This window comes from Chiloscyllium plagiosum, chromosome 6 (genome assembly GCF_004010195.1).
Source record: "Chiloscyllium plagiosum isolate BGI_BamShark_2017 chromosome 6, ASM401019v2, whole genome shotgun sequence".
NCBI lineage: Eukaryota > Metazoa > Chordata > Chondrichthyes > Orectolobiformes > Hemiscylliidae > Chiloscyllium > Chiloscyllium plagiosum.
Window position 1 is genome coordinate 72,693,345 of NC_057715.1, and position 25,010 is coordinate 72,718,354.

Sequence of the window (25,010 nt, forward strand, 5' to 3'; positions counted from 1 at the left end):
AGTTTAGAAGTTTGAGAAGAGATCTATTGAGGTATATAAGATCTAAAGATGATTTACAGAGTACATATGGAGCAGCTATTTCCCCTTGTGGGGCAATTTAGAATGAGAGGTCATAGTTTCAAGCTAAGTGGTGGCGGATGTAAAACAGATAAGGAGGAATTATTTCTCTCAAAGGGTCGTGAATCTGTGAAATTCACGACTATTTCAAATTCATTAGCATTTAAAAAATGTCAAAAGCTGAATTTTGGAATTAAGTTCTAATAGAATCCACTCGTGCTGATATACAATAACTGCTTGTTTTGTCTTAGGCATGGGACACCCAGACATTCCTAACCTTTGCTTCTGTCAGTAGCACATAGTATTTTCCCACAGTGCAACTTCTGCTTTTGGCAAATTCACTTTAGGCCAAGTTTATGATAAAATTGGCTCTTTCTAACTAATTAAACAACTGGCACAAATGATGTAACTATCCCTCCCAGGTTTGGCCAAACTGTCTTTTTTATCTATGATGTGGAAGAGCCGGTGTTGGATTGGGGTGGACAAAGTTAAAAATCACACAATACCAGGTTATGGCCCAACAGCTTTATCTGGAAGTACAAGCTTTCAGAGCACTGCTCCTTCGTCAAGTGGAGTAGGATAATAGGACACAGAATTTGTAGCAAAAGATAGCAACTCTGTGTCCTATGATCCTGTGTCATAAACCTGATCTCTCCCTCATTTAGACAAACTTTTCTGCGTAAAGACTGTGACGATATTGCTTTATAAGTAACTCATTTGCTACAGTGATATTATATAGTCAAAGATAGTTTCCTGGCCTATTTACAAGAATCAATTTGAGTCTAATAGCTTTTGTGAGTCACTTTGATAGTTTTGTGAGTGATAATGTAATAATCCAGCTCCAGTCTAATTAGAGAGGAGTGAACATTTGAATATTCAATTTCAGGTTTGTTATTTTATTCCCCATTTCCTCAGCTGCTGTAAACACACTTCAATCCTGACTATCCTCCCTTTCCTTGTGTCACTTCAACAAATTAACATGACATACTTGCTAATGTTTCTTTCCTGTTTGAAGTGCTTCCTGCATAATTCATATCATTCAGTTTCTTTCTGATTTGATAAGTTTTAAGTTATAAATTTAATAAGTTTAAATTATCTCTTTCTCATGGTGTTTGACATGAGTTTCCCAAAGGGAAAGTGAGGACTGCAGATGCAAGAGATCAGAGTTGAGAGTGTGGTGCTGAAAAAAGTCAGGCAGCGTCCAAGGAGCCAGAGAATTGGCATTTCGGGCATAAGCCCTTCATCAGGAATGACCATCAGTGAGTTTTCCAACCCAGGGAGAGAGAAGGGGTCCTTAACAGCAGAGATACTAATATTAGCAATCAAACGTTGTCAACATTGGGGAAGATGTTCCCAGATATAAACACTATTACTAAAACCTTGTCTCCTGTGAAGAAAAATTTCCAAGCTTTCACTTTTTTGCCTGCTGTAGTTTCCATTGACTGTTGAGTGCTCTTCAAATACTATTTAGTCAACTCCTACTTTTGTTGTTTGTTGTCTTGGAAACAGGACACAAAGCTGAGATGTGTGGTCTTTGAGGTTTGGTCTATCATTTTTTCTTTAATTAATATAAGGATCCACTCACCTCATACCTGTAATATCAGTTCAAAAGTGCTAAATACTATGGACTCATTGGGATATCCCCAGTGGTAAGCAATACAAAGGAATTCCTTTATTGCAAACATTCAGGCATTCTTGACTGTAAGCTTTAACATTGTCTTTAAAGATTGCATCAATCTTTCTAATGCTCATTGAAGATTGTGGATGATAAACTGAAGGCATTAATTATTTTGTTCCCAACTACTATTTATTTCTTTGGATTATTGTGAAATAAGATGTGAACATTGATGTGATTATATTTCATTGGATAGCCTATATGTCCTGCCAATGTTATGAGCTAGGATGGAGGAGGAGAGAAGGAGGGTCAGGGAAAGGGAGTGAGGGTAAAGGAAAGAGGCCTGAGAAGGTAGGACCAGGAGTCACCCCTCTCCCCCGTCTTCCACTCTCCCCTCCTATCATTATCCCTCCTCCCCTTCACAGCCCCTATTTTCTCTCTCCTATTTACATTTGCACCCCTCCCATTGAGAGCCACACCAAGTTTTACATGTTTAAACGTGCACGCACAAATTTGAGCAGTACACAATGAGCGTGCATGTGGTATCAATACGCACAGCCAAACCTCAATTGATAAGCTTCAGTCACAAGCTCATGAGCATTGAGTATTGCCCATTTAACAGCCTCAAAGTCTTCTGACAAACTGCTGTACACATTCATTGCTGTTTCAGAACAGTCTGAAACATTACATTCCAAAAACCTTTTAGCCACTTCACCTTCACAGCTATCTTTTCAATTGAAGTTCGAAGCATAGATTTCTAGACAAATCTAACTCAACATTTCGAACAAGAATCATCCTCTGAACTATTATCCCTTCATTGTTTCTTTACTGCAAGCTTCTCTCTAGTCAGATTATGATGTCTAAGTTCTTTGTTTCTCTTTGGAGTTCAAGCTGTTCTAGTTCAATTTCCCTTTCTTTTAATTTCTTGACTTTACTGTGAACATTTTTATTTCCTCAGTCCATTTGTTTTCCCTCTTCATTCATTTTTTTTTTCTCTTTGTCCTCTCTTGCCATTTCTCTCTCTTCTTCTGTCCTCTAATTTAAGATTTTTATTTCAATTCTAACTGAATTTTAATTAATTAGACTTCACATATCAATTTCAGGTTTCTCTCCTTTTAACTCAAAATGGTAGGTAATCACTTTTTAGCATCTTGTTTTTACTTCTACCTGCTATTCTCCCACTAATTCTCTCAGGTCAGCCAAAGTCAAAGATTTCAATTGAACTCCTGCTATGCTTCCCATTCCCTGAATTATCTTAGTTACAATCCAGCCTGTAAAATGTCATTCATCGCAAGTCCCACTTCTATGCACATGTATTCCTTGTACTCATTTACAAAGATTTACTGTTACCTCTTAATTTGAACAAATCTATGTTCCTGCAAAAGCCCCCACGGTGGCTCAGTGGTTAGCACTTCTGCCTCGCAGCACCAAGGTCCCAGATTTGATTCCAGCCTTGGGCGACTGTCTGTGTGGAGTTTTGCACATTCTCTGCGTGGGTTTGCTCCAGTTTCTTCCTACAGTCCAAAGATTATCATCAGGTGAATTGGCCATGCTAAATTGCCCATAGTGTTAGGTGCAATAGTCAGAGTGAAATAGGACTGGATGGGTTACTCTTCGGAGGGTCAGTGTGGACTTGTTGAGCCAAAGGGCCTGTTTCCACACTGTAGGGAATCTAATCTAATCTTAATGATCCCAATATTACTGATTGTGATATTGGTTAATACTGATCCCAGAGTGAAACGTGGCTTGATAGACATGAGTTTTGTGCTTTTTCCATTTTTACCCTGAAGTCTGTCAATGAAAATATTTATGAGGCTGCCAATGTACTTTTAAGAAAAGATTATAAATGTTTATGATACTAAAGAAGAATACAGAATTTATTAGACTGTGCAAGAACTATTTTAAAACTTATTTCAAATATCAAAGGAATAATTCACCCTTTTATATCTGAATAATAATATTGCAAACGATATGGCAATTATCTCCATGGGTATTTTGCTAATCATTTTTCTCACATCACAGGATTGTTTGGAATGCTTTTTTTAAAATACTCACTGTTGAAAATGACTTCTTGACTTCAAAAATAAAATCAGATTTTCACAAAACTGAAAACAGAAATGCATTTGTCCATTACTTTCGAACTGAAATTCACAAATAATAATAAGTTTATGTCCCTTTATCACATCTAGTACCTCTTTTGATTTAAAAGAATATTGTCTTTATTGAAATGATTTTATCAAAAAGCTTTGGCAACCTGTTATTTCATCATTTGCAGTTAACTGGCAATGTTCTAGTAATAGCCCGAGTCTTTCAGTGAATAGATTCATAATGATTATAGCAACACAAAAGCGAAACGGAGAAAATCCAGGCATTAACTACATATGTCCTGTTTCTTAGATTGGCTACTGGAGTGATGCTGACAAGCTAGTTCTCATTCAGAATGAGATGATGTTTCCGAATGATTCTTCTGCCATGGAAAACAGGACTGTTTATGTCACTACGATATTGGTAAGCCAATTGTTTCTTTTTCTTCACTACTTACCTGTACAGCCCAACATTGTCTGGTTTTCATTTCTTACTTCACCAGTGTTAAAGCCAGAGAATGTATTACTTTTGTCTTTAAATCATTGGTGTTTCAATTGTTCTCCAGCACATTCTCTTTTCCTGTTTATATCTTAACCGTATAAGAACAGCCAGGGGAATAAAGTCAACCTGCAATCATCTGGTCAGCAGCTTACAACCTTTCACAAGACAGGCCTGACAGAGTAACAATATGGCTGAACAATCTTTTACTATCTCAACTTCAAAAATAGTCTTATCTTTACTTAATACAGAAGTGACAACTTGATCATTAGGGATTTATGGCTCTTTAAACACATTGTTGTTACTTATTAAATTCCAAGCCATGAGAGGAATACTAATTTTTTTAAAAAAGTAGCATATTAAACAAAATGATATATTAAAAGGAGAAGATGGGCTACTGTTTTTCTGTTTTCGTGTGTATATCTGAATGATGCCTGAGATGAGTTTCAACCACTACCTTCCTTTTGCAACATGAAGCAAAAAGTTCATTGACCTGACAATAAATCACATGAGTTGCTTCTTCCTGTTTGTCAATGTCAGAGCAGGGTCACAGAATGTCTCAGAAAAGAACTCCTGCTGATAATCAGTTTAATGGCCTGTGGCCTGCGGAACAGCCTGCTGCAAAAAATGGCTGAGGCCAATACATTGAATGTTTTGAGGAAGGAGTTGGATATCGTTCTTGGAGCTGAAGGGATCGAAGGGTATGGGAGGAAGTGCGGACAGGTTACTGAGTTGGATAATCAGCCATGATAATCTTGAATGGTGGAACTGGCTCCAACATCTGAATAAGCTACTCCTGCTCCTATTTTTTAACGTACAGAGGAACCTCGATTATCCGAAGGACCTGTGTGGGAACTATTTTGTTTGGTAAATCAAATGCCAGATAACATAGTTTAGCCAAGCATTAGGATCTTGTGATCTTGTTTGGATAATCCAAAATTCAGATAATCAAGTGCCAGATAATCGAGGTTCCTCTGTACGTAACGTGTGAGATCAGTATTCAAAGCAACGCAATCAACAGGGGAAGCATGAGAAAGGGCTGAATTTTACTGGCACTTTGGCATGGGGCCAGATGGTTGAAAGGATGAGAAAATAAGATGGGAAGACACCAGCTGGTGCACCCAATGTGTTCCTGCCAACATGCCATCTTGTCAAGAAATGTGACAGATGATCTGTCTGCCTGGAGGAGCCCAATTAAGCCACATTACTGTTCAAGAAGGGGCCTGTTCCAACCTTTGCTCAAACTTTACCAATGGCCTTGGGAGTCCACTACTAGAGAGACCACAGTAACTCCTTCTAATGGGCTACATAGAATCACAGAATCTCTACAGTATGAACACAGGCCAGTCAACCCATCGGGTCCACACCAAAAAGCATCTCACCAGACCCACCCCCCTACCGTATCCCTGTAACTCTGTATTTCCCATGGCTAATCCACCTAGCCTGCACATCCCTGGACACTATCGGCAACTTAGCATGGCCAACCTGTACATCTTTGGATTGTAGGAGGAAACCGGAGCACCTGGAGAAACCCACATAGAGAATGCACAAACCACACAGAGAGCTGCCCAAAGATGGCAACGAACCCAGGTTCCTGGCACTGTGAGGGAGCAGTGCTAATCCGTGCCACTGTGCTACAGGTTTGGGAGATGGATGGAAAGAGGGGAGGGAGATACGGTTGGCATTTTTTGTGGCACTTTGGCAGTGGCTGCTTCATTGGCAGTGCTACCTCCTGCCTTTAGTGACATCCAACACCACCCAACTCACTGGCACTTGCCCGACTAGCTCTGCCACACCTAGACCTGTATTTAAGGGGGCACAATTATTGATGCAGGTTTATCCTCCAGGTACAGTCCCAAACAGTGACAGTACTGAGGCTACATGTTCTCTTACTAAGCCAGCCAATACTATAGGGGCTACTGGTAATAGCCATTGATTTGACTGCTGGCTGCGTAGTGCAGTCCCAGGACCCACTGAAGAGCAGGACAATGTCCTCCTGAGAAAATAGATAGGAATGGGCTGGAAGGTTGTTCAATTGGTAAAACTGCGCAGTGCTGTTTGTTATTGGCCTCAGATACACCGATTATTGTTTTCACAGGAAATGTTTTGAGATTGGGTGAATAAACAGCTTCTGAGCAGTCATTATGGAGGTAGATGATGTTCTGTGCCTCAGCTTTTGTCAATAATTTAATACCTGTTCACTGGGTTACCCAAGAGATGGGAAATCTATCAACTGAAGTGAGGCGGATGCCAAATCCAGCAGAAAAATCCAAGGTTCCTCAAGCAAACCAGCCACTATATGTCTCCCTCCACCCAGTCTCCAGAAACCATCTCTCCCATGTTCAGCTGACCCCTTCCACAATCACCTCATCTTTTGGAATCTTTCAAAACCCTTTACCACAGTCTTTTGGAATACTCTAACTATTCTTTGCTCTCTTCAATCTCCCAGGGCCCTGAGTCCTCTCCATTCCCAACCACAGTTCCCCCCACACTCCCCTACACATCACCCCTTCCTTTCTCCAAAATTCTCTAAGTCTGTCCTCACTGTTCCCAATGTTTACCATTGCTGTTATTGGCCTCAGTGGTGTCCGCTGCTGTCTTATAACACAGGCATTCCTACTGTGCAGCCAGCCAGCCTCTGGTTAGCTGTCAAATGGGAATATTCTGATAAGCTCCTGCCATTGAATTCACCAGGACCTCTGCATTCCTAGCATTTCTAGGTTTTCCAGCTGTGAATCAGTATCCCCACTCCCTCCATGCCTCCCCAGACCCAGCAGAGTTTAGAAAATGTTGATGCAATCATGAGGAAGAGTTATGATTTATGTTAAACTTTCCAATAATGTAAAGGAAGGAATTTCCCATAGATTTTGCTGTACCCCACCCCGCCACTCCCACACTCCTCAATTTCAGTTACATTTCAGAGACCTTGTTTCCCAGTGAAAATCAGATTTAGACTCTCCCCATTTTTAGAATGCTGTGGCTGCAGTATCAGCTCAGTTTCTATTCGTGTTAGAATGGTGTGGGTACAGGCCTTGCTCCAGGATGTTAGTGTATAACTTTAGCAGCCATCCAGTGAGGTGCAGAGTGAGCGCTAAATTCAGAGTTGCCCTCTTTCAGATGAGTGTGCTTTTCCCTGTAGTTTAGGTAGCGATGGAAGATCACTTAACTGTACTTGAAGAGAATAAGAAGAGTTTTGTTTGAAGCAAACGGCAACAAAATCAAATTGTTGCTATTTATGTTGTCTTTTCCTAGGTTTCTGTAATTCTTCCACTGAACGTATACAACCGAGAGATTCCCTGTGAATCACACACTATAGTTCAAAGTGAAGTGTGTTTGAGTTGTGTCTGTAAATTGTAAACGATGCTATATATGCACAAGACATTATTTCTTCATGTTGCTGTGGAACACTGAGTTCCCAGGTTACATTACAACCTCTCAGTATCATCGGTTGGACTCTCAGCACTCAAACAGAATGTAGCAAGTTTAAGATGAGCTTGTGCGCAGAGCTGGATTAACGTTGCTTTTTAATATTGCGGGACTGCTCGACTTTCAGACATGCTGACCTTTTGCAGACTGAGGGCAAGCCCTGATGGGATCAAATCTTGAACAAATAAACTGTACCTTACCTTTGGGATTGCCATACCTTTAAAGGAAAGAAGCCCACCTCAAAGAACTACAGGCAGACGATCCTTTATCCGAAACCCTTCGGACTAGCTGGCTTTCGGATAAAGGATTAAGTAACATTCTCATAGTAAAATTTTTAAAAATTACCAAACAGTAACCTATGATTACTACGAGCGCTGAAACAGAATTGGCACCAGTGCTGGGCTACGTCATTACGTCACATGTGAGTGACATGCGTCGAGTCGGTGTGGAGTTGGGTGAACTGTTTGCATGCCAAACAGCCTTGTTATGGAGAAAAAAAGACTTCATGAGAAAAACTGCAAATTTTGAAGCTTTTTGGATTTCAGAATTTCCGATAAAGGATTGTCTACCTGTATTCGAGAGTCAACAGTTCACAGTGCCACAGGGAACAGTGGCCATTGTTGGTACTGCAGGTGACCCTATACCAGAAGTATCTCCGGAATCTGAGGAGAAGTTGAGTGTGGCAGGTATTCCAGGTTCAGCTGAGTCCTGGCCAGTTATGAGATGAGTGTCTAGTAGAGTTATTCACTGGGCCCCAGAACATAACTGGCAGTCTGCAAGATCTAATAAGACCTCTTTCCTGCTATTAGTTGGACAATTAAAGGTTTCAATTGACCCAAGAGAGGGAAGTTCGACCTTAAACTTCCCCACACTGGCTTAATGGGTGGGATTGGAGAGGCAGTGGGTGTTCCAGTTCAAATCTGACTATACAGTTATGACTTCCCAGCTGTCCCCAGAAGGTGTTAAATCCCACCCAAACATTGCAGCCCAAGCTACCTAGTCAAGCCAAAGTCAGATTCTGGGAAATATATTATAGTCCCAGCACTGACTTTATCCATTTGCTTGAATGCAAAACAATAACATAACAGAGAGACTGAAAGGAATACCCAGTAATTTTAGTCATACAAGCAGGGCTAATACAAAACCAAAAAAATGTTATAAAGGACTTAAAATTATTACTTAAGAAAAATTACTTTCTAACACGATAAGAACGGTTAGAAGAATATGGATGAAACTGGTGATGTTAAATGTCTCGAGGGAATATTAAGTAAGGACTGCTTTCTATGTCTTTTCTGAAAGATAAATGTGTCAAATGCATCAACAAAAGTTTGTCTAATAAGAGCAGAATTTTAGTCAACTTATATTCCATCAATAAATATCTACTTCCTGAACCAATTTGTATTTACAAGCAATGAACTGACAGTTTAAATCAAATGTATAATTAGTTCAATTAAATTGGCAGCTGATTTCAGTGCTGGTTCTGTGAGAGGGCTGAGGAGGGAGTACTGACACTGGATTAATTTGCTGTATTTCAGTCCTTGCAACATTCCTAGCCTGGAGAGGAGTATTCAAGATCTTAGAACAGAAGCAGTACAAGTAAAACAGACCTACCTTACCAACAGGGACAAAGTCTTTTTTTATTCAATTCAGATAGATAGGAATTGGAAATTGTCAAAATGTAATTGCTTAAGGGAAGCTTTGGAATAAATTGCTTTGATAAATGAACCTCTGGCTTGTTACTGTTTTACAGAATTAGAACAGTTAATTACATTTATCTGAACACTGACCCTGTAACAACCTCTTTATGTCATGTGGATGAGAAGACGGGCAGTGCTTAGTCTAGTGTGACAATTGGAAATTTATTGTGCACCTGCAAGTGTAAATCAATGCAGCCAATGAATGTTGACTCTGAAGAGTTCATGATGTGGAACTGCAAGGATATAAGAAAGAGAATCTACGCATGGTATAAATAAGAAATAAAAATATAAAAAGCTAGGATTGCTCAGTGACTGCATCAGAATCAAAAAAGAGAATAAATTACTTATTATGTACATGTCCTTTTGTCATGGAATAACTTTTTTTTCAATATACAAGATACATAATCAAAGAAATTGATTTTTTTGATATGTGTGGGAGGTTAGAAATGTAGTTTCTGCAGGTGGGGGGGGTGGGGTGTTGCGGGGGTGGGACATTATACAAACGGTCACGGAATTCTTGTAGCATGTAGCATACTTAAGGCTAAGACTTTAATGAATATAGAGGATCTTTTAAACAAAATAGTTTTAAGCGAGGAAATAACTATGAAGGGTTGTAGCTGACAAAAGAAGCAGCAGGGGCATTTCACAATAAAGCTTATAGTATGATAAGAGAAACTGGATAAAAGAACAAGCTGTAACAAACAAGGAACAAAGAATGCAGACATACAAGGACAGCAGGATGGCCAGATAAGAAAATAACTAGAGAAAAAAACAAGTGAGGATGAGATTAGACCAATGAGAAAAGGGAGGCGTGATTCAGCAACTTGTAAACTGAACAAAGAAAGTTTACATGTTTTGTTACGCGCGCATTTTTGCTTGATTGCAGAGGGCGTCCGGTACTTGCAAGGCTGTAATAAATTGTTCTCGTTTCCAAGGCTTTGTCTCAGGCTGATTTGTGAGTGAGTTCTGTTTCTCACAATATGTGAAACTGGCCTGCTTTTGATGCAGAGCAATTGGATCTAGATTGATCTTGTTGTGCCTGTGATCATCACTTCACAAAAACACAAAAAGTGGAAGGGTCTGCTGGAAGTTCCTGTTGCAAAAGAGAGAGTGTTTGCAGGTTGAGAAACAAATAATTGATGGGCTTGCCCAAGGCTTTTTCCAAGAACAACACATTTATCCAGAGAACCTGGAGGCTATTAGGGAGGGTGGATATGATGACAAGTCCATCCGGTCATGGGTTAGAGTATCTAATAAAAGGAATAAAAAGATGGGTTACTTTAAAGAAGTCAACACCTGGACAGTTGAGGCTGCAGAAACTACAGGAAGGCAGAAGGAAACTTAGGAAGCATATTCATACCTCTCCCCTCTTCTCTCCACAGTCTGCACCACAACACACACTCCAGACTCACTTTCAGTTTGTTAAAATTAATTCATATTAGTGATATAACCACTGCTGGCAAGATTGACATGTATTGTCAATACCTGATTGTCCTTGGGAAGGTGATGGTGAGCCATGTATTTGAATCACTCTGCTTCATGGATGTAATGTTTTCATAGTGCTGTTAGGAAAGAAGTTAGAGTCATAGAGATGAACAGAATGGAAACAGACCCCTTGGTCCAACCCATCCATGTCGACCAGATATCCTAACCTAATCTAGTCCCATTTGACAGCACTTGGCCCATATCCCTCTAAATCCTTCCTATTCATGTACCCATCCAAAGCCTTTTAAATGTTGTAATTGTACGAACCTCCACCACTTCCTCTGGCTGCTCATTCCATACGTACTTCACCCTTTGCAAGAAAATGTTGTCCCTTAGGTCTCTTTTAAATCTTATCCCTCTCACCCTAAACCTATGCCCTCTAGGTCTGCATTCCCCCAACCCAGGGAAAAGAACTTGTCTATTTGCCCTATCCATGCCCCTCATGATTTTATAAACCTCTATAAGATCAACCCTCAGCCTCCGATGCACCACGGAAAATAGCCCCAGCCTATTCAGCCTCTCCCTTTAGCTCAAACCCTCCAACTCTGGCAACATCCTTACAAACCTTTTCTGAACCATTTCAAGTTGCACAACATCCTTCCGAGCGAAGAGAGATTAGAATTGCACACAATATTCCAAAAGTGGCCTAACCAATGTCCTGTGCAGCTACAGCATGACCTCCCAACTCTTATACTCAATGGTCTGACCAAAAAAGGAAAGCATACCAAACCATACCAAGCATATCCTATCTACCTGCGATTCCACTTTCAAGGAACTATGAACCTGCACTCTTTGTTCAACAACACTCCCCAGGACTTTACCATTAAGTGTATAAGTCCTGCTCTGATTTCTCTTCTCAAAATGCAGCACCTCACAGTTATCTAAATTAAACTCCACCTGCCACTCCTCAGCCCTTTGACCCATCTGATCAAGATCCCATTGTACTCTAAGGCAACCTTCTTCACTGTCCACTAATCTCCAATTTTGGTGTAATCTGCAATATTACTAACGGTACCTCCTATGTTCACATCCAAATTATTTATATAAATGACGAAAAGCAGTGGACCCAGCACCAATCCTTGTGGCACATCACTGGTCACAGGCCTCCAGTCTGAAAAGCAACCCTCCACCACCACCCTCTTGTCTTCTACCTGCCAGCCAGTTCTGTATCCAAATGACTAGTTCTCCCTGTATTCCATGTGATCTAACCTTGCTAACCAGTCTACCGTAAGGAAACTTGTCTAAGGCCTTACCGAAGTCCACATGGATCAAGTCCACTGCTCTGCCCTCATCAGTCCACTTTGTTACTTCTTCAAAAAATTCAATCAAGTTAGTGAGACACAATTTCCCACACATAAAGCCATGTTGACTGTCCCTAATCAGTCCTTGCCTTTCCAAATACATGTAAATCCTGTCCCTTAGGATTCTGTCCAACAACTTGTCCACCACTGGAGTCTATAGTTCCTTGGCTTTTCCTTACCCTCTTTCTTAAATAGTGGCACCACATTAGCCAATCTCCAGTCTTCCGGCACCACACATGTGACTATCGATGAAATAGATATCTCAGCAAAGGGCCCGTCAATCACAAAGAGTTCGAGGGTATACCTGATCAGGTCCTGAGGAATTATCCATCTTTATGCATTTTAAGACATCCGCACTTCCACCTTTGTAATATGGGCATTTTTCAAGATGCCACCATCTATTTTCCCACATTCTATATCTTCCATGTACCTTTCCACAGTAAGCACTGATGCAAAATACTCATTTAGTATCTCCTCCACCTCCTGCAGTTCCACACATAGGCTGCCTTGCTGATCTTTGAGGAGTCCTATTCTCTCCCTAGTTGCCTTTTTGTCCTTCATGTTTTTATAAAAACCCTTTGGATTCTCCTTAACACTATTTGCAAAAGCTATCTCATGTCCCCTTTTTGCCCTCCTGATTTCCCTCTTAAGTATACTCCTACTGCCTTTATACTCTTCTAATGATTCATTCAATCTCTACTGTGTATACCTGACATATGCTTCCTTCTTTTTCTTGACCAAAACCTCACTTTCTCTAGCCATCCAGCATTCCCTACACCTATTAGTGTTGCTTTTCACCCTAACAGGAACATGTGTCTCCGGACTCTTGTTATCTCATTTTTAAAAGCTTCCCATTTTCCAGCCATCCCTTTACCTGCAAATATCCGCACCTGATCAATTTTTGAAAGTTCTTGCCTAATACTGTCAAAATTGGCCTTCCTCCAATTTAGAACATCAACTTTTAGAGCCTGTCTATCCTTTTCTGTCACTATTTTAAAATTAATAGAATTATGGTCGCTGATCCCAAAGTGCTCCCCAGTGACACCTCAGTCACCTGCCCTGCCTTATTTCCCAAGTGTATATCAAGTTTTGCACCTTCTCTAGTAGGTACATCCACATACTGAATCAGAAAATTTTCTTATACCCACTTAACAAATTTCTTTCCATCTGAACCCTTAACACTATGGCAGTCCCAGTCGATGTTTGGAAAGTTAAAATCCTCTACCATAATCACCCTATTATTCTTACAGGTAACTGAATTCTCCTTACAAATTTGTTTCTCAATTTCCCTCTGACCAATAGGGGGTGTATAATACCCCCTATTGGTCCCTAATAAGGTGATCATCCCTTTCTTATTTCTCAGTTCCACCGAAATAACTTCCCTGGACGTATTCCCAGGAAGATCCTCCCTAAGTGCAGCCATAATGTTATCCCTTATCAAAAATTCCACTCCCCCTCCTCTCTTGCCCTCCCTTTTTGTCCTTCCTGTAGCATTTGTATCCTGGAAAATTAAGCTGTCAGTCCTGCCTATCCCTGAGCCATGTTTCTGTAATTGCTGTGATATCCCAGTCCCATGTTTCTAACCATGCCCTGAGTTCACCTGCCTTCCCTGTTAGGCCTCTTGCATTGAAGACTGTACAAGTCTCAGATTGGTCTCTTTACTCACTATCTCCATGGCTCCCAACATCCCCCCCCCGCCACCCCCACCTTATTAGTTTAAATCTTCCTGAGCAGCTCTAGCAACTTTTCCTGTGGTATGTTAGCCCCCTTCCAATTCAGGGGCAACCTGTCCTTCTTATTCAGGTCACTTCTACCCCAGATGAGATTGTAATGATCCAAAAATGTGAATCCTTCTCCTCTGCACCAGCTGCTCAGCCACTCATTCATCTGCTCTATCTTCCTTCTCCTACTTCCACTAGCTCATAGCAACAGGAGTAATCCAGATATTACTACCCTCAAGGACCTCCTTTTTAAATTCCTGCCTAACTTCCTGTATTCTCCCTTCAGAATCTCATCCTTTCCCCTTCCTGTGCCGTTAGTTCCAATGTGTACAACAACCTCCTGCTGGTCCTATTCCCCTTTGGGAATATTCTGCACTGTCTTCAAAAGATCCTTGATCCTGGCACCAGGGAGGCAACACACCATTCTTATTTCTCGCTGTCAGCCACTGACTAGAGAGTCCTCTATCACAATCAATCGCTTGAAACCTGACGTACTTTGACATGGACATACATGGAATAGTGTAGGTTAGATGGGCTTCAGATTGGATTGACAGGTCGATACAACATCGAGGCCGAAGGGCCTGTACTGAGCTGTAGTGTTCTATGTTCTATGTTAACCCAGAGAAAGTGAAGGAATGACAATGTGGTTCTATTTCATCAGGATGCTGTATGGCTTGGAAAGGAACTTGCAGGTAATCATGTTCCCATGCATCTACTGCCCTTGCCCTTTTCGGTGGTCACAGGTTCAGAAAGTGCCATCATTGGATGAGTTACTGCTGTAGATCTTGTATGCGATATGCACTGCTACCATAGTGAATCAGTGGTGGAGGCAGTAAATGTTTAATGAGATGAATAGAGTTCTGAACAAGTTGCATGTCTTGTCTAGGATGGTACTGAGTTCCTTGAATGTTGTTGGAACTGCAATCGTCCAGGCAAGTGAGGCATATTCCATCACATTTTTGACTTGTGCCTTGTGGATAGTGGACAGGCTTTGGGGAGTCAGGTGATGAATTACCTGACCCACCCTCTGACTTGCTGTTATACTAACAGTATTTATATGACTGTTCTGTTAAATTTGCATCATGATAACCACCAGGATGTTGATGGTGAAGGATTCAGTGATTGGGTGTAAGGAGACACACAGAGTGTGACGTAAACCAAATGTGGAATCAGGTATTTGGCTCATGTGGGAATTCACTGCAGAAGGGTAAGTGGGCTCCTTTTTCTGCCTTTCTTCAGCCTCCAGTGGTAGCTGAGGCTTTTTCCTTTGTTTCCAAGCTGGAGAGTGCTGCTTTCTATTGAGCTGTGCATATTAATAACTAATTGACTGTTTAAGTAGATAATACTAGATAGGCACAACAAGGGTAGTGGAATTCCGTGATTGCAGCCTATGGGAATCAATGGAAAGTGCTGCAATCCTGGACATCCATATCTGGAGTAAATGTCTACAGCTTCAGCAACTTTGGCTTGAAGTTGCTGATTGGAAGTCTGAGTTACAGACATTGAGGGACTTCAGGAAAGGGAGAGTCACCTTGATGCTTTGCGCAAGCTGACAGTCATAACCCTTAAACAGGGAAGAATTTTACAGTGGGTCAATGGTCCGCGACAGGACGGTGATACAAGGTTAGACAGATATGGGGAATGAACATAAGGAGGAGTCTCAGATCCTGTGGCTTCCATTCGATCCTTAGGATTGAAAGAAGGCACTGACAGTGGATGCTCTTAAGGATCTTAATGTGACATTAGTAGACAGTCCATAACTCATTGCAGTATAGAAGGATGATCAACACAGCAGTCTTATAGTATGCCTTCAATGGTCCCTGATGTTGTAAACATGTCACAGTTGCAAATGGTATCACTGGCACAGATGTCTCTGGACTCCTTCATTGATGATAGTTGCTGAGGAGAAGGGGCTTCTAAGATATATGAAATGTTGCATATATATACTTCAAAGTGAGCCTGCCTATGAGGGTGATGAGGAAGAAGCTCATTTTGACCTGGGAAAGTTGATGAAGACCTTTGTTTTGGTGAATGGTTGAGGACAAGCCAAGTACCTTTGGGAGGCATTGAAAAAGTTTATTGTCCTTTGGATGTCCTGTGTGGAGTGAACCACACAGCAATAATCCGCAAACTGAAAGTCGAGGGTGGGGATGAAGTTATTTTCACCCAGAAGTGACCAGGTTTGAAGCACTTCCCATCCCGATGACAGTGGAGAATGACTTGAAATGATAGATCCTCTCGAGTGAGGTGTAGGGTGACATTCAGGTTGGTGATGAAGCAAGGTGCAGGTGATCGAACAACCTTGTTTGACTCCAGTCTGAATGTAAGAGGTCCACTGCTTGGGACACCTGTGTCTTATCATCATGCAGGTGTCTCAGGAGTTAAGGATGGTGACAAACTTCAACAGATAACCAAAGCACAGAAAATTATCCACAGCGCTATACCATTCATAGAATCAATACCTTTGGTCAGATCAGTGAAGATGAGGAAGAATTCTAGATTTCTCTATATTTTTCTTGAATCTGCCTACCTACAAAAAACGTGGACTAGATCTTATCCTTTTGTTGGTTAGTGTAAGTTCTGCAGAGTTTTTTCACTGCAAGACCTAGCAAAATTAATTTTACCAATTTACCTCATTAGTTACCTCCCTGCCCTTATGATGTCCCTCACTTCGAATCCTAAATCCATGTTAAAATTTAGAATTAGGTTTTATTGTCATGTGTACTTGAGTTCAGGGATACAGCGTAATGGCACAGCAGCCCCACACCCGTACTGCACACGACACAAACCGAGTATGGCTGAAAGCTGTTCACACATACAACCCCATTCTCTTGGCCTTGTCATTGTTTAACCATTGAGCTACACAGCTTACGTGTCCTTAGCTACATTCTATCTAAACACCCTCTCAAAGATGCCAATACTCTCTCTCCAAATGTCCACCACAATCTGTCATTGTCCAATTTGGGAATATCTCTTTTTATACATTCTAACTTAACACTTATTTCCCTCTCATCTACGAATGATTGATTTTCAACTCATGTTTTGCTTGACATACGACCCCCCTATTTGCCTATTTTCTGTTTGTGGTGCATTCAGCAGTCCCAGCCTTACCTGATTTCAGCCTGTGGCCAAGGAGTTTAAGTTGCTAATTTAATCAATTGCTGAGGTGATCAAAGCCTGTATTTATTTCTAATTTAATCACACATTTATTATCATCTGTCCCATTGTCCCTTTCTGCACATTTTCAACTCAGTTCCTTCCTTCTAAAGTCCCAACAAAGACACATACCCGTTTCAAAAAAAATGTCAAATCAATGCGATGCAAAATATTCAATGTTAATCAACTATCATTAGTGGCCAATTTGGGCAATTTTTTTCAGAATTATTGGGAAAATAATTCGGAAAAAGCACGCAAAGCCGCCAACCAATCTATGAATATAGTACAACAATGACTTGTGTGATTTGCTGCGCAAGCAGTTCATTCTGCAGAAAGGATCAGAGTCATTGAAAATGTTTGCATTTGTAGTTTGCTGATTGACAACAAATCACTTATCATAACGAAGCACTTGATTTTATCATATTACAGCACATATGGATTGTTATGTAGATTATTCTTTAAAATAGTGCCCAGCCGTTATAAATGCTGCTCATCAGTACTTCAGGTTACCATTGTTCTGGTTACTGTGCCTGTTCAAATCTGTTATGCTTCAAATCTATCATTTATTGAAGTCAGTGGGCAAGAAATTGGGATCTCTTGCAATAATTTTCTCAACACTACAAATGCCCTTAGGACTCCAAAATGGCATCTTCAGTGCACACACTCTTGGGAGGATTATAGGGGGGAAAGCCAGATCACGAGGAAGTAATTCTACCTGAACCACAGTGAGGAATACCTTGTGAGACAGCTGCATGTCTGTAAGGATGTTCTTTTGGAAATGTAGCAGTCACGCTTACAACCTCAAAAGTGCAGCATTTGCACTATTTGCGACGGTGACTGTCATGAAGAACTAATATGCGTCAGGCTCTTTCCAGTCTGAAGAAAAAGATGTTTGCACTTGTTCGTTGGTTGCCATCCACTGTGTAAAGGAGGCCACTGAAGCTGTCTGCTTAATGATCCATAGACATTTACAGCACAGGCGGATGCCATTTGGCCCATTGAGTCTGCGTGCTGAACAAAGCTCATACTGCCATTCAATAAGATCATGGCTGATCTGACATTCCTCATACCTGCTTTACTGCCCTTTCCACATAATCTTTGGTTCCTCTGCTGATCAAGAATCAATCTATCTCAGCCTAAATATACACAAAGACTCTGCCCCCACAGCTCTCTGTGACAAGGAGTTCCAAAGACTCTCAAGCCTCTGAAAGAAGAAATTCCTCCTCATCTCAGTCTTAGATTGGTGTCCCTTTGTTCTGGGACTCTGCCCTCTGTTCTTGGACTCCCCCATGAGGAGAATCATCCTCTCATCATTTTTCCTGTCAAGCCTCTTAAGAATCCGATATGTTTCAATGAGATCACCTCTCATTCTTCGAAACCCCAAAGAGTAGGGTCCCAACCTGTTTAGCTTTTGTTCATAAGACAATCCTTGTGAATCTCATTGAGCTGCCTCCAATGAAGTAAGAGCTGGCTAAAGGCACCAAATGATCTACACTGTTCCTATTCTTATGGTCCCAGCTTTTGGCCGGTAACTCTGGAGGCTACAGCAACACAAGTGAATATCTAAATACTACTTTAAAATATTACAAGAGTTTCTGATTTCTGGCAATGAATTCCAGACTCAAACAACCCTCTGGGTGATAACAAATGCTCCTCAGTTGTCCTCTTAGTCTTCTACCTGCTATCTTAAATCAATGTCCCTAGTTATTGACCTCTCTACTAATGAAAACAGTGCCTTCCTATCCATGCACCTCTCAATCTCATGCACCTTTACCAGCCCCCTTTTCAAATTTGGCTGCTCCAAGAAAAACAACTCCAGCCTATCCAATCTTTCCATACACCGTAGATTCTCCAGCCCAGGCAGCATTCTGGTAAATTGCCTCTGCACTCTCTCTAGTATCAGCACATCCTTTCTGTTATGTGGTGACAAGAACTACATGCAGTACTCCAGTTATGCCTTACCAGCATTTTATATAATTTCCCTGCACTTGTATTCTGTGCTTCAACTAATAAAGACAAGTTTCCCATATGCCTTCTTAGCCACCTCATCTACCTGTCTTGTCCCCCTTCAGGAATCTGTGGAAATGTGTGCCAAGGTCCCTCTGATCTTTAGTGCTTTCCAGCATCCTACCATTTATAATAAAGCCCTTGCCATGTTAGTCCTTCCCAAATGCAATACTTCATGTTTTTCCAGGTGGGAATTCCATTCACCTCTGCTCTGCCCACTTGATCAGTCCATTGGTACTCCAGCCTCCGTGTGGCTGTTCTCCACACTATTTACCACCTTAGCAATTTCATGTCATCCACAAACGTCTTGGTCATGTCCCCAACATTTACATCCAAATTCTGAATATACACCACAAACAACAAGGACCTCAGCATCTAGCCCTCTGGAATCCTACTGCAGACAGACTTGCAGTTGCAGAAACATCCCTTTGCCATCACTTTCTTGGCCAATTTTGGATCCAATATGTCACTTTCCCTTAGATCACATAGACTTTTAATTGCTTGACCAGTCTGACATGAGAAATCTTATTAAAGTTCCATATAGGCCACATCAATTGTATTACCTTCATCAACACTCCTGGTTACCTTTTCAAAAAATATGATTAAATTTGTCAACACAATGTTACCTTAACAAACCCATGCTGACAATTCCTGATTACTCTTTGTCTCTCCAAGTGTAAATGTATTCTGTCCGCAGAGTTTTTTCTAATAACTCCCCAAGCACCAAGAATAGACTGTCTGGCCTGTAATTTCCTGGTCCATCCCTTCATCCTTCTTTTAATAATGGTACCTTAGCGTTCATCTGGTACTCTGGCATCTTATATTTGGTCAGAGACGATTTGTAAATTATGCCCTGATATGTCCTCCTTTGAATCTGTCAACAGCCGGGGATGCATCTCAACCTGACCTGCAGATTTATCCACTTTTAAGGTAAACTCACCAGTACTGCTCCTCCCTCTCTATATTTTTAAAAAATATTTTACAATTCTCCATATTCTCTATATTTTTAAAAAATATTTTACAATTCTCCATCCTGATTGATATCTATAAATATGTTGTCCTTCTCCAGTATAGGTGGCAAGTGGTTGGCACTGCTGCCTCACAGCACCAGGGACCCGGGTTTGATTCTAGCCTCAGGCAACTGTCTGTGTGGAGATTGCACGTTCTCCCTGTGTCTGCGTGGGTTTCCTTTGGGTACTCTGGTTTCCGCCCACAATCCACAGATGCGCAGATTAGGGTGAATTAGTCAGAGGGAAATGAGGTCTGGGTGGGTTAGTCTTCAGGGTTGGTGCACTTATTGGGCCAAATGGCTTGTTTCCACACTGTAGGGAATCTAATCAAATCATTGTGAAGACCAATACAAAATATTCATTAAGAACTATCTGCATCATCCAGGTCCATCCATATTACCTCGTGGTCCCTTAAAGGCCCCATTCTCCCTAGTTATTCTCTTGCTGTTTATATATTTAACAAAAACCTTTGAGTTTTCCTTTATTTTACCCACCATTGTGTTCTCATGCACTTTCTTTGTTTTCCTAATTTCCATTTTTAAGTTTCCTATCTGAACTCCTAATACTCCTACAGGGACACTGACATTTTGAGCCCTCAGTATCTTTTCTTATTCAATGCCTTTATGTCTCTTGACATCCAAGCTTCTCCAGTCTTGATCCCATCCTTTGTCTATATTTGCTCTGTACTCTCACCATTTCCTCCTTGAATGCCTGTCATTGCTCTGACACAGTTTTATCCACAATAGCATGCTCCCAGTCCGTTTTGGTCAAATTGCATCCTACCTTCATAAAATTAGCCATTCCTCAGTTCAAAACTCGCAACCACAACCCATCCTTATCCTCTTTCTTAACTATCCTAAATCCAACTGAGTTATGGTCACTAAATCCAAAATACTCCCCTCCCGCCTGGACTTATTTCTGAATATTATGCCCAGAACTGCATTCTCTCATGCTGGGCTTTGTATATACTGACTAAAGTGGTCTCCTGGATGCAATATACAAATTTTTCTCCTTCGCTACCTTGTACATTAAAACTAGTTAATATTTGGGTTGTTAAAATCCTTGTACATCTCTGACATTTGATACATATTTGACCCAGTCTGTCTCCCTGTTTTATAATGCCTTTAGTACACAGCCAGTAGCACACTTGCTCCTTTTGTGCTTACTTTCTTCTACTCTTATGGCCATATTTGATAATCCTTCCAGCGTATCATCCCTCTTCATTGCTTTAGTTGATTTCTTGATCAATATTACAACTGCCTATCCTGTTATATCCCCTCTGAATATCCTATAATCGGGAATGTTGTGCTGACAATCCTACTGATCTTTCAGTCAGGTATTGGTCATAGCTGTAGTATCATATTCCCCAGCCTTTTTGTATCCTCGGTGCATCTGTTTGATTCCCCAGGCTCTTTGCATTAAAATAGATTCCATATCACCTTGCTAACTACACTTCTCTGTTATTGAGTCTGTTCCCCCGCCTTCTAGGTTCACTAATGTTTTAAGTTCTAGTTCTATCTCTGCACTCCCATCTGAACTACTTGTTACAGTCCCAAACTCCTGCCAATCTAATTTAAATCTACCCGGCAGCATCCCCTTGTGGACATTGGTCCCATTCCTATTCAGATGTAATCCATCCAACTTGTACAGATCCCAACTCCCTCAGGAATAGTTCCAATACCTCAGAAATCTAAAGCCCTCCCTCCAATATCAGCTGTCCAACCATGCTGTCTCTCTGCTCTATCCTAGTGTAATGTGTCGTATTATGTGGCACTGTTTGCAATGTGGAGATTACTACCTCTGAAGTCCTGCTATTCAATTTCATATGTAACCCCTAAAGTCTGCTTTCAGGCCCTCATTTTTCTTTCTTTGAATGTCGTTGGTCCCAACATTGGCTGTTCACGTTCTCTCTTCCAAATAACCTGCAACCATTCAGTTATATCCTTGATCCTGGAATCTGGGAGGCAGCCCTCTATCGTGGAGTCCCGTCGATAGCTGCTGGACATAAGAACATAAGATATAGGAGCAGGAGTAGGCCATCTGGGCCAATGAGCCTACTCCACCATTGAACAAGGCCATGGTTGATCTGTTTGTGGACTCAATTCCACTCATCCGCCTACTCACCATAACCCATAATTTCTTTGCTGTTCAAAGTACTATCTATCTTTGCCTTAAAAAAAATCAACAAGGTAGCCTCAACTGGGCAGGGAATTCCACAGATTCATAACTCTTTGAGTGAAGAAGTTCCTCCTCAACTCAGTCCTAAGTCTGCTCCCTCTTATTTTAAGCCTGGGCCCCCAGTACTAGTTTCAACCACCAGTGGAAACACCTTTCCCTGCTTCTACTTTTATCCATTCCCTTCATAATTCTATATGTTTCTATAAGATCCCCCCTCATTCTTCTAAATTCCAATGAGTACAGTCCCAGTCTGCTCAATCTCTCCTCATAAGGCAAGCCTCTCAATTCCGGAATCAACCTAGTGAACGTCCTCTGCACCCCACTCCAGTGTCAGTACATCCTTTCTGATGTAAGGAGACCACACCAGCTCCATATACAGCTGCAGCCTAACCTTCCTGCTTTTGAACTCCAGCCCTCTAGCAATGAAAGACAATATTCCATTTGCCTTCTTAATTACCTGCTGCATCTGCAAACAAATTTTTTGTGATTCAACACCATATGAATCTCAAGCATCCCCCAGCCTTTCCACCTTTCCACACTCCTTCCTCCCTATCCCAGAGCTGCTGTCCTACCACAGAGCCTCCTGCTAGCCTCGACAGAGGAATTGCCACTCTCTCTGTTTTCCAAGACAAAAAAATTGGTTTGCACGCAAGCTAACTACATTTCACTTCAAGAGGTTTGACCGTGATTGCAGGCTGCTCCATTGTAAATGGTGCCGTTGAATGCACATCACTTTGTGAATGTTGTGTGCTAATACTGCCCTATAACAGAACAGAAAGGAATTCCACATATTCAACATCCAGCTGACGTGGGACATTATGCAGGTCAATACCTGGCATCCTGGCAGCAGCCATATATGGCTTCATTATGTAGCAGTCAGCTGCATAAGTTGCACACATGCCAGCAGTACATGTTTGTGATTTTGGGGAAGTGAGAAGGTAAGAGATGCATGTTTCCACCGTTTGCAGCTTGTACATCAGGAGAGAGTGTTGAATTAGAGAAGAATGATTAGTTGTGAGGATACTTTTATTTTCACAGCCAACTCGATAATGACTAGTGCTGTCTCCTCTATAGTGACGACATTCAGGTGCAATTAGCTTCTGGTGTCTGTGGTCTTTGTCTTGCAAAGTGTGTGTCATTAATCTGCCTGGGTGACCTGGCTTGCAGAGTGTGTAGGCAGTGAGGTGGAGATGACAAGCTTGCAGCTATGTGGAGAGTGTGAAGCTGTACAAGGGCGTGTGGATCCCAAGAATGGAAACAAGTTGGTAGAGATTATCGGAGGGAAAGTGACGGGACTGTGATGTGGTGGCCAGTGTCTGAGGTTACTGATGCTGTTGGCAGAACAGAGCATTTAAAGATTCATTGATCGATTGTGACCAGATCTCTAAAGGAGATGGAACTTCTTGCAGTACTGCATCCTGGTCCTCAGGACCTGATCCTGGTATTGGCCTTCTATGGCAATCGGCTGCTACTGCTTCCCTCGCCCCTTATGGTTATGGGCATCTCTCCTACTTTCCATTTGCTCCACCTAGGTGACTAGTGCCACATCTGGCCCCCTTGGAGTCCACACTCACCTTTCGTTAATCTTTTCCTGATCAGATTCACTTCCTGCATGACTGCTAGCATCTGCTGCTACCAACCTCACCACTTCTTTAGGACATGCAAGTTAACTTGAAGTGGTGGTAGCCACTCACAAAGGTAGTCATCTAGTGAAAGCCCAGCCAATCAACAGCACTAGATTCTGAAATTTAAGGATATTAGCAGTAAGCACAAAATTGACTTGTTTCCATCTTTTGCAGTCAATGACTATACCTAGCTGAGCAGTTAGATAGTTCCTTAAAAGTTGTATCACAAGTTGACAGGATGGTGAAGAAAGTGTTTGCCCAGCTTGCCTTCATCAGTCAGTGCATTGAGTGGAGAAAGTGAGGACTGCAAATGCTGGAGATCTTTGTCGAAAAATGTGGTGCTGGAAAAGCACAGTCAGTCAGGCAGCATCCAAGGAGCAGGAGGGTCGATGTTTCGGGCATAAGCCCTTCACCAGGAGTTGAGGTGTGTGTTATAGCTGTATAAGAATTAGTAAGGCCACATTTCGAGCACTGTGTACAATTCTGGTCACCCTGCTCCAGTTACTAAACTGAAAAAGGTGCAAAAAAGATTTACAAGAATGTTACCAAGACTGGAGTTTTAAGGAAAGTCTGGGATGTTTTTTTCCCTGGAGGATAGAAGGGTGATGGGTGACCTTATAGAGGTTTATAAAATCATGAGCATAGATAGGGGAGGTTATGGCCTAGTGGAATTATCACTGGATTTGTTAATCCATAGACCTAGATAATGTGCTAGGGACCTAGGATCGAATCCTGCCATGGTAGATGGTGAAATTTGAATTCAATAAAAATCTGGAATATTCTGGGGGGAAGCAATGGCCTAGTGGTATAATTGCTGAACTGTTAAGGGGCGGCACAGTAGCTCAGTGGCTAGCACTGCTGCCTCACAGGACCAGGGTCCTTGGTTTGATTCCAGCCTCAGGCGACTGTCTGTGAGGTGTTTGCACATTCTCCCCGTGCCTGTGTGGGTTTCTTCCGGGTGCTCCGGTTTGCTCCCACAGTCCAAAGATGTGCAAGTCAGGTGAATTGGCCATGGTAAATTACCCATTGTGTTAGGTGCATTAGTTAGAAGGAAATGAGTCTGGGTGGGTTACTCTTCAGAGGGTGGATATGGACTGGTTGGGCTGAAGGGCCTGTTTCCACACTATAGGGAATCTAATCTAATCTAAT

General features: G+C 41.6%; 1 protein-coding gene across 9 annotated transcripts in view; it reads left to right on the forward strand.

Moving 5' to 3' along the window:
- LOC122550693 (glutamate receptor 4) overlaps positions 1-25,010 on the forward strand; it is a 250,306-nt gene that overhangs the window by 144,588 nt on the left and 80,708 nt on the right. For all 9 annotated transcript variants that reach the window (XM_043691817.1, XM_043691813.1, XM_043691814.1 and 6 more), the window contains one exon: positions 4,070-4,180. In XM_043691817.1, the coding sequence (XP_043547752.1) occupies positions 4,070-4,180 (111 nt within the window). The remainder of the gene's footprint in view (positions 1-4,069; positions 4,181-25,010) is intronic.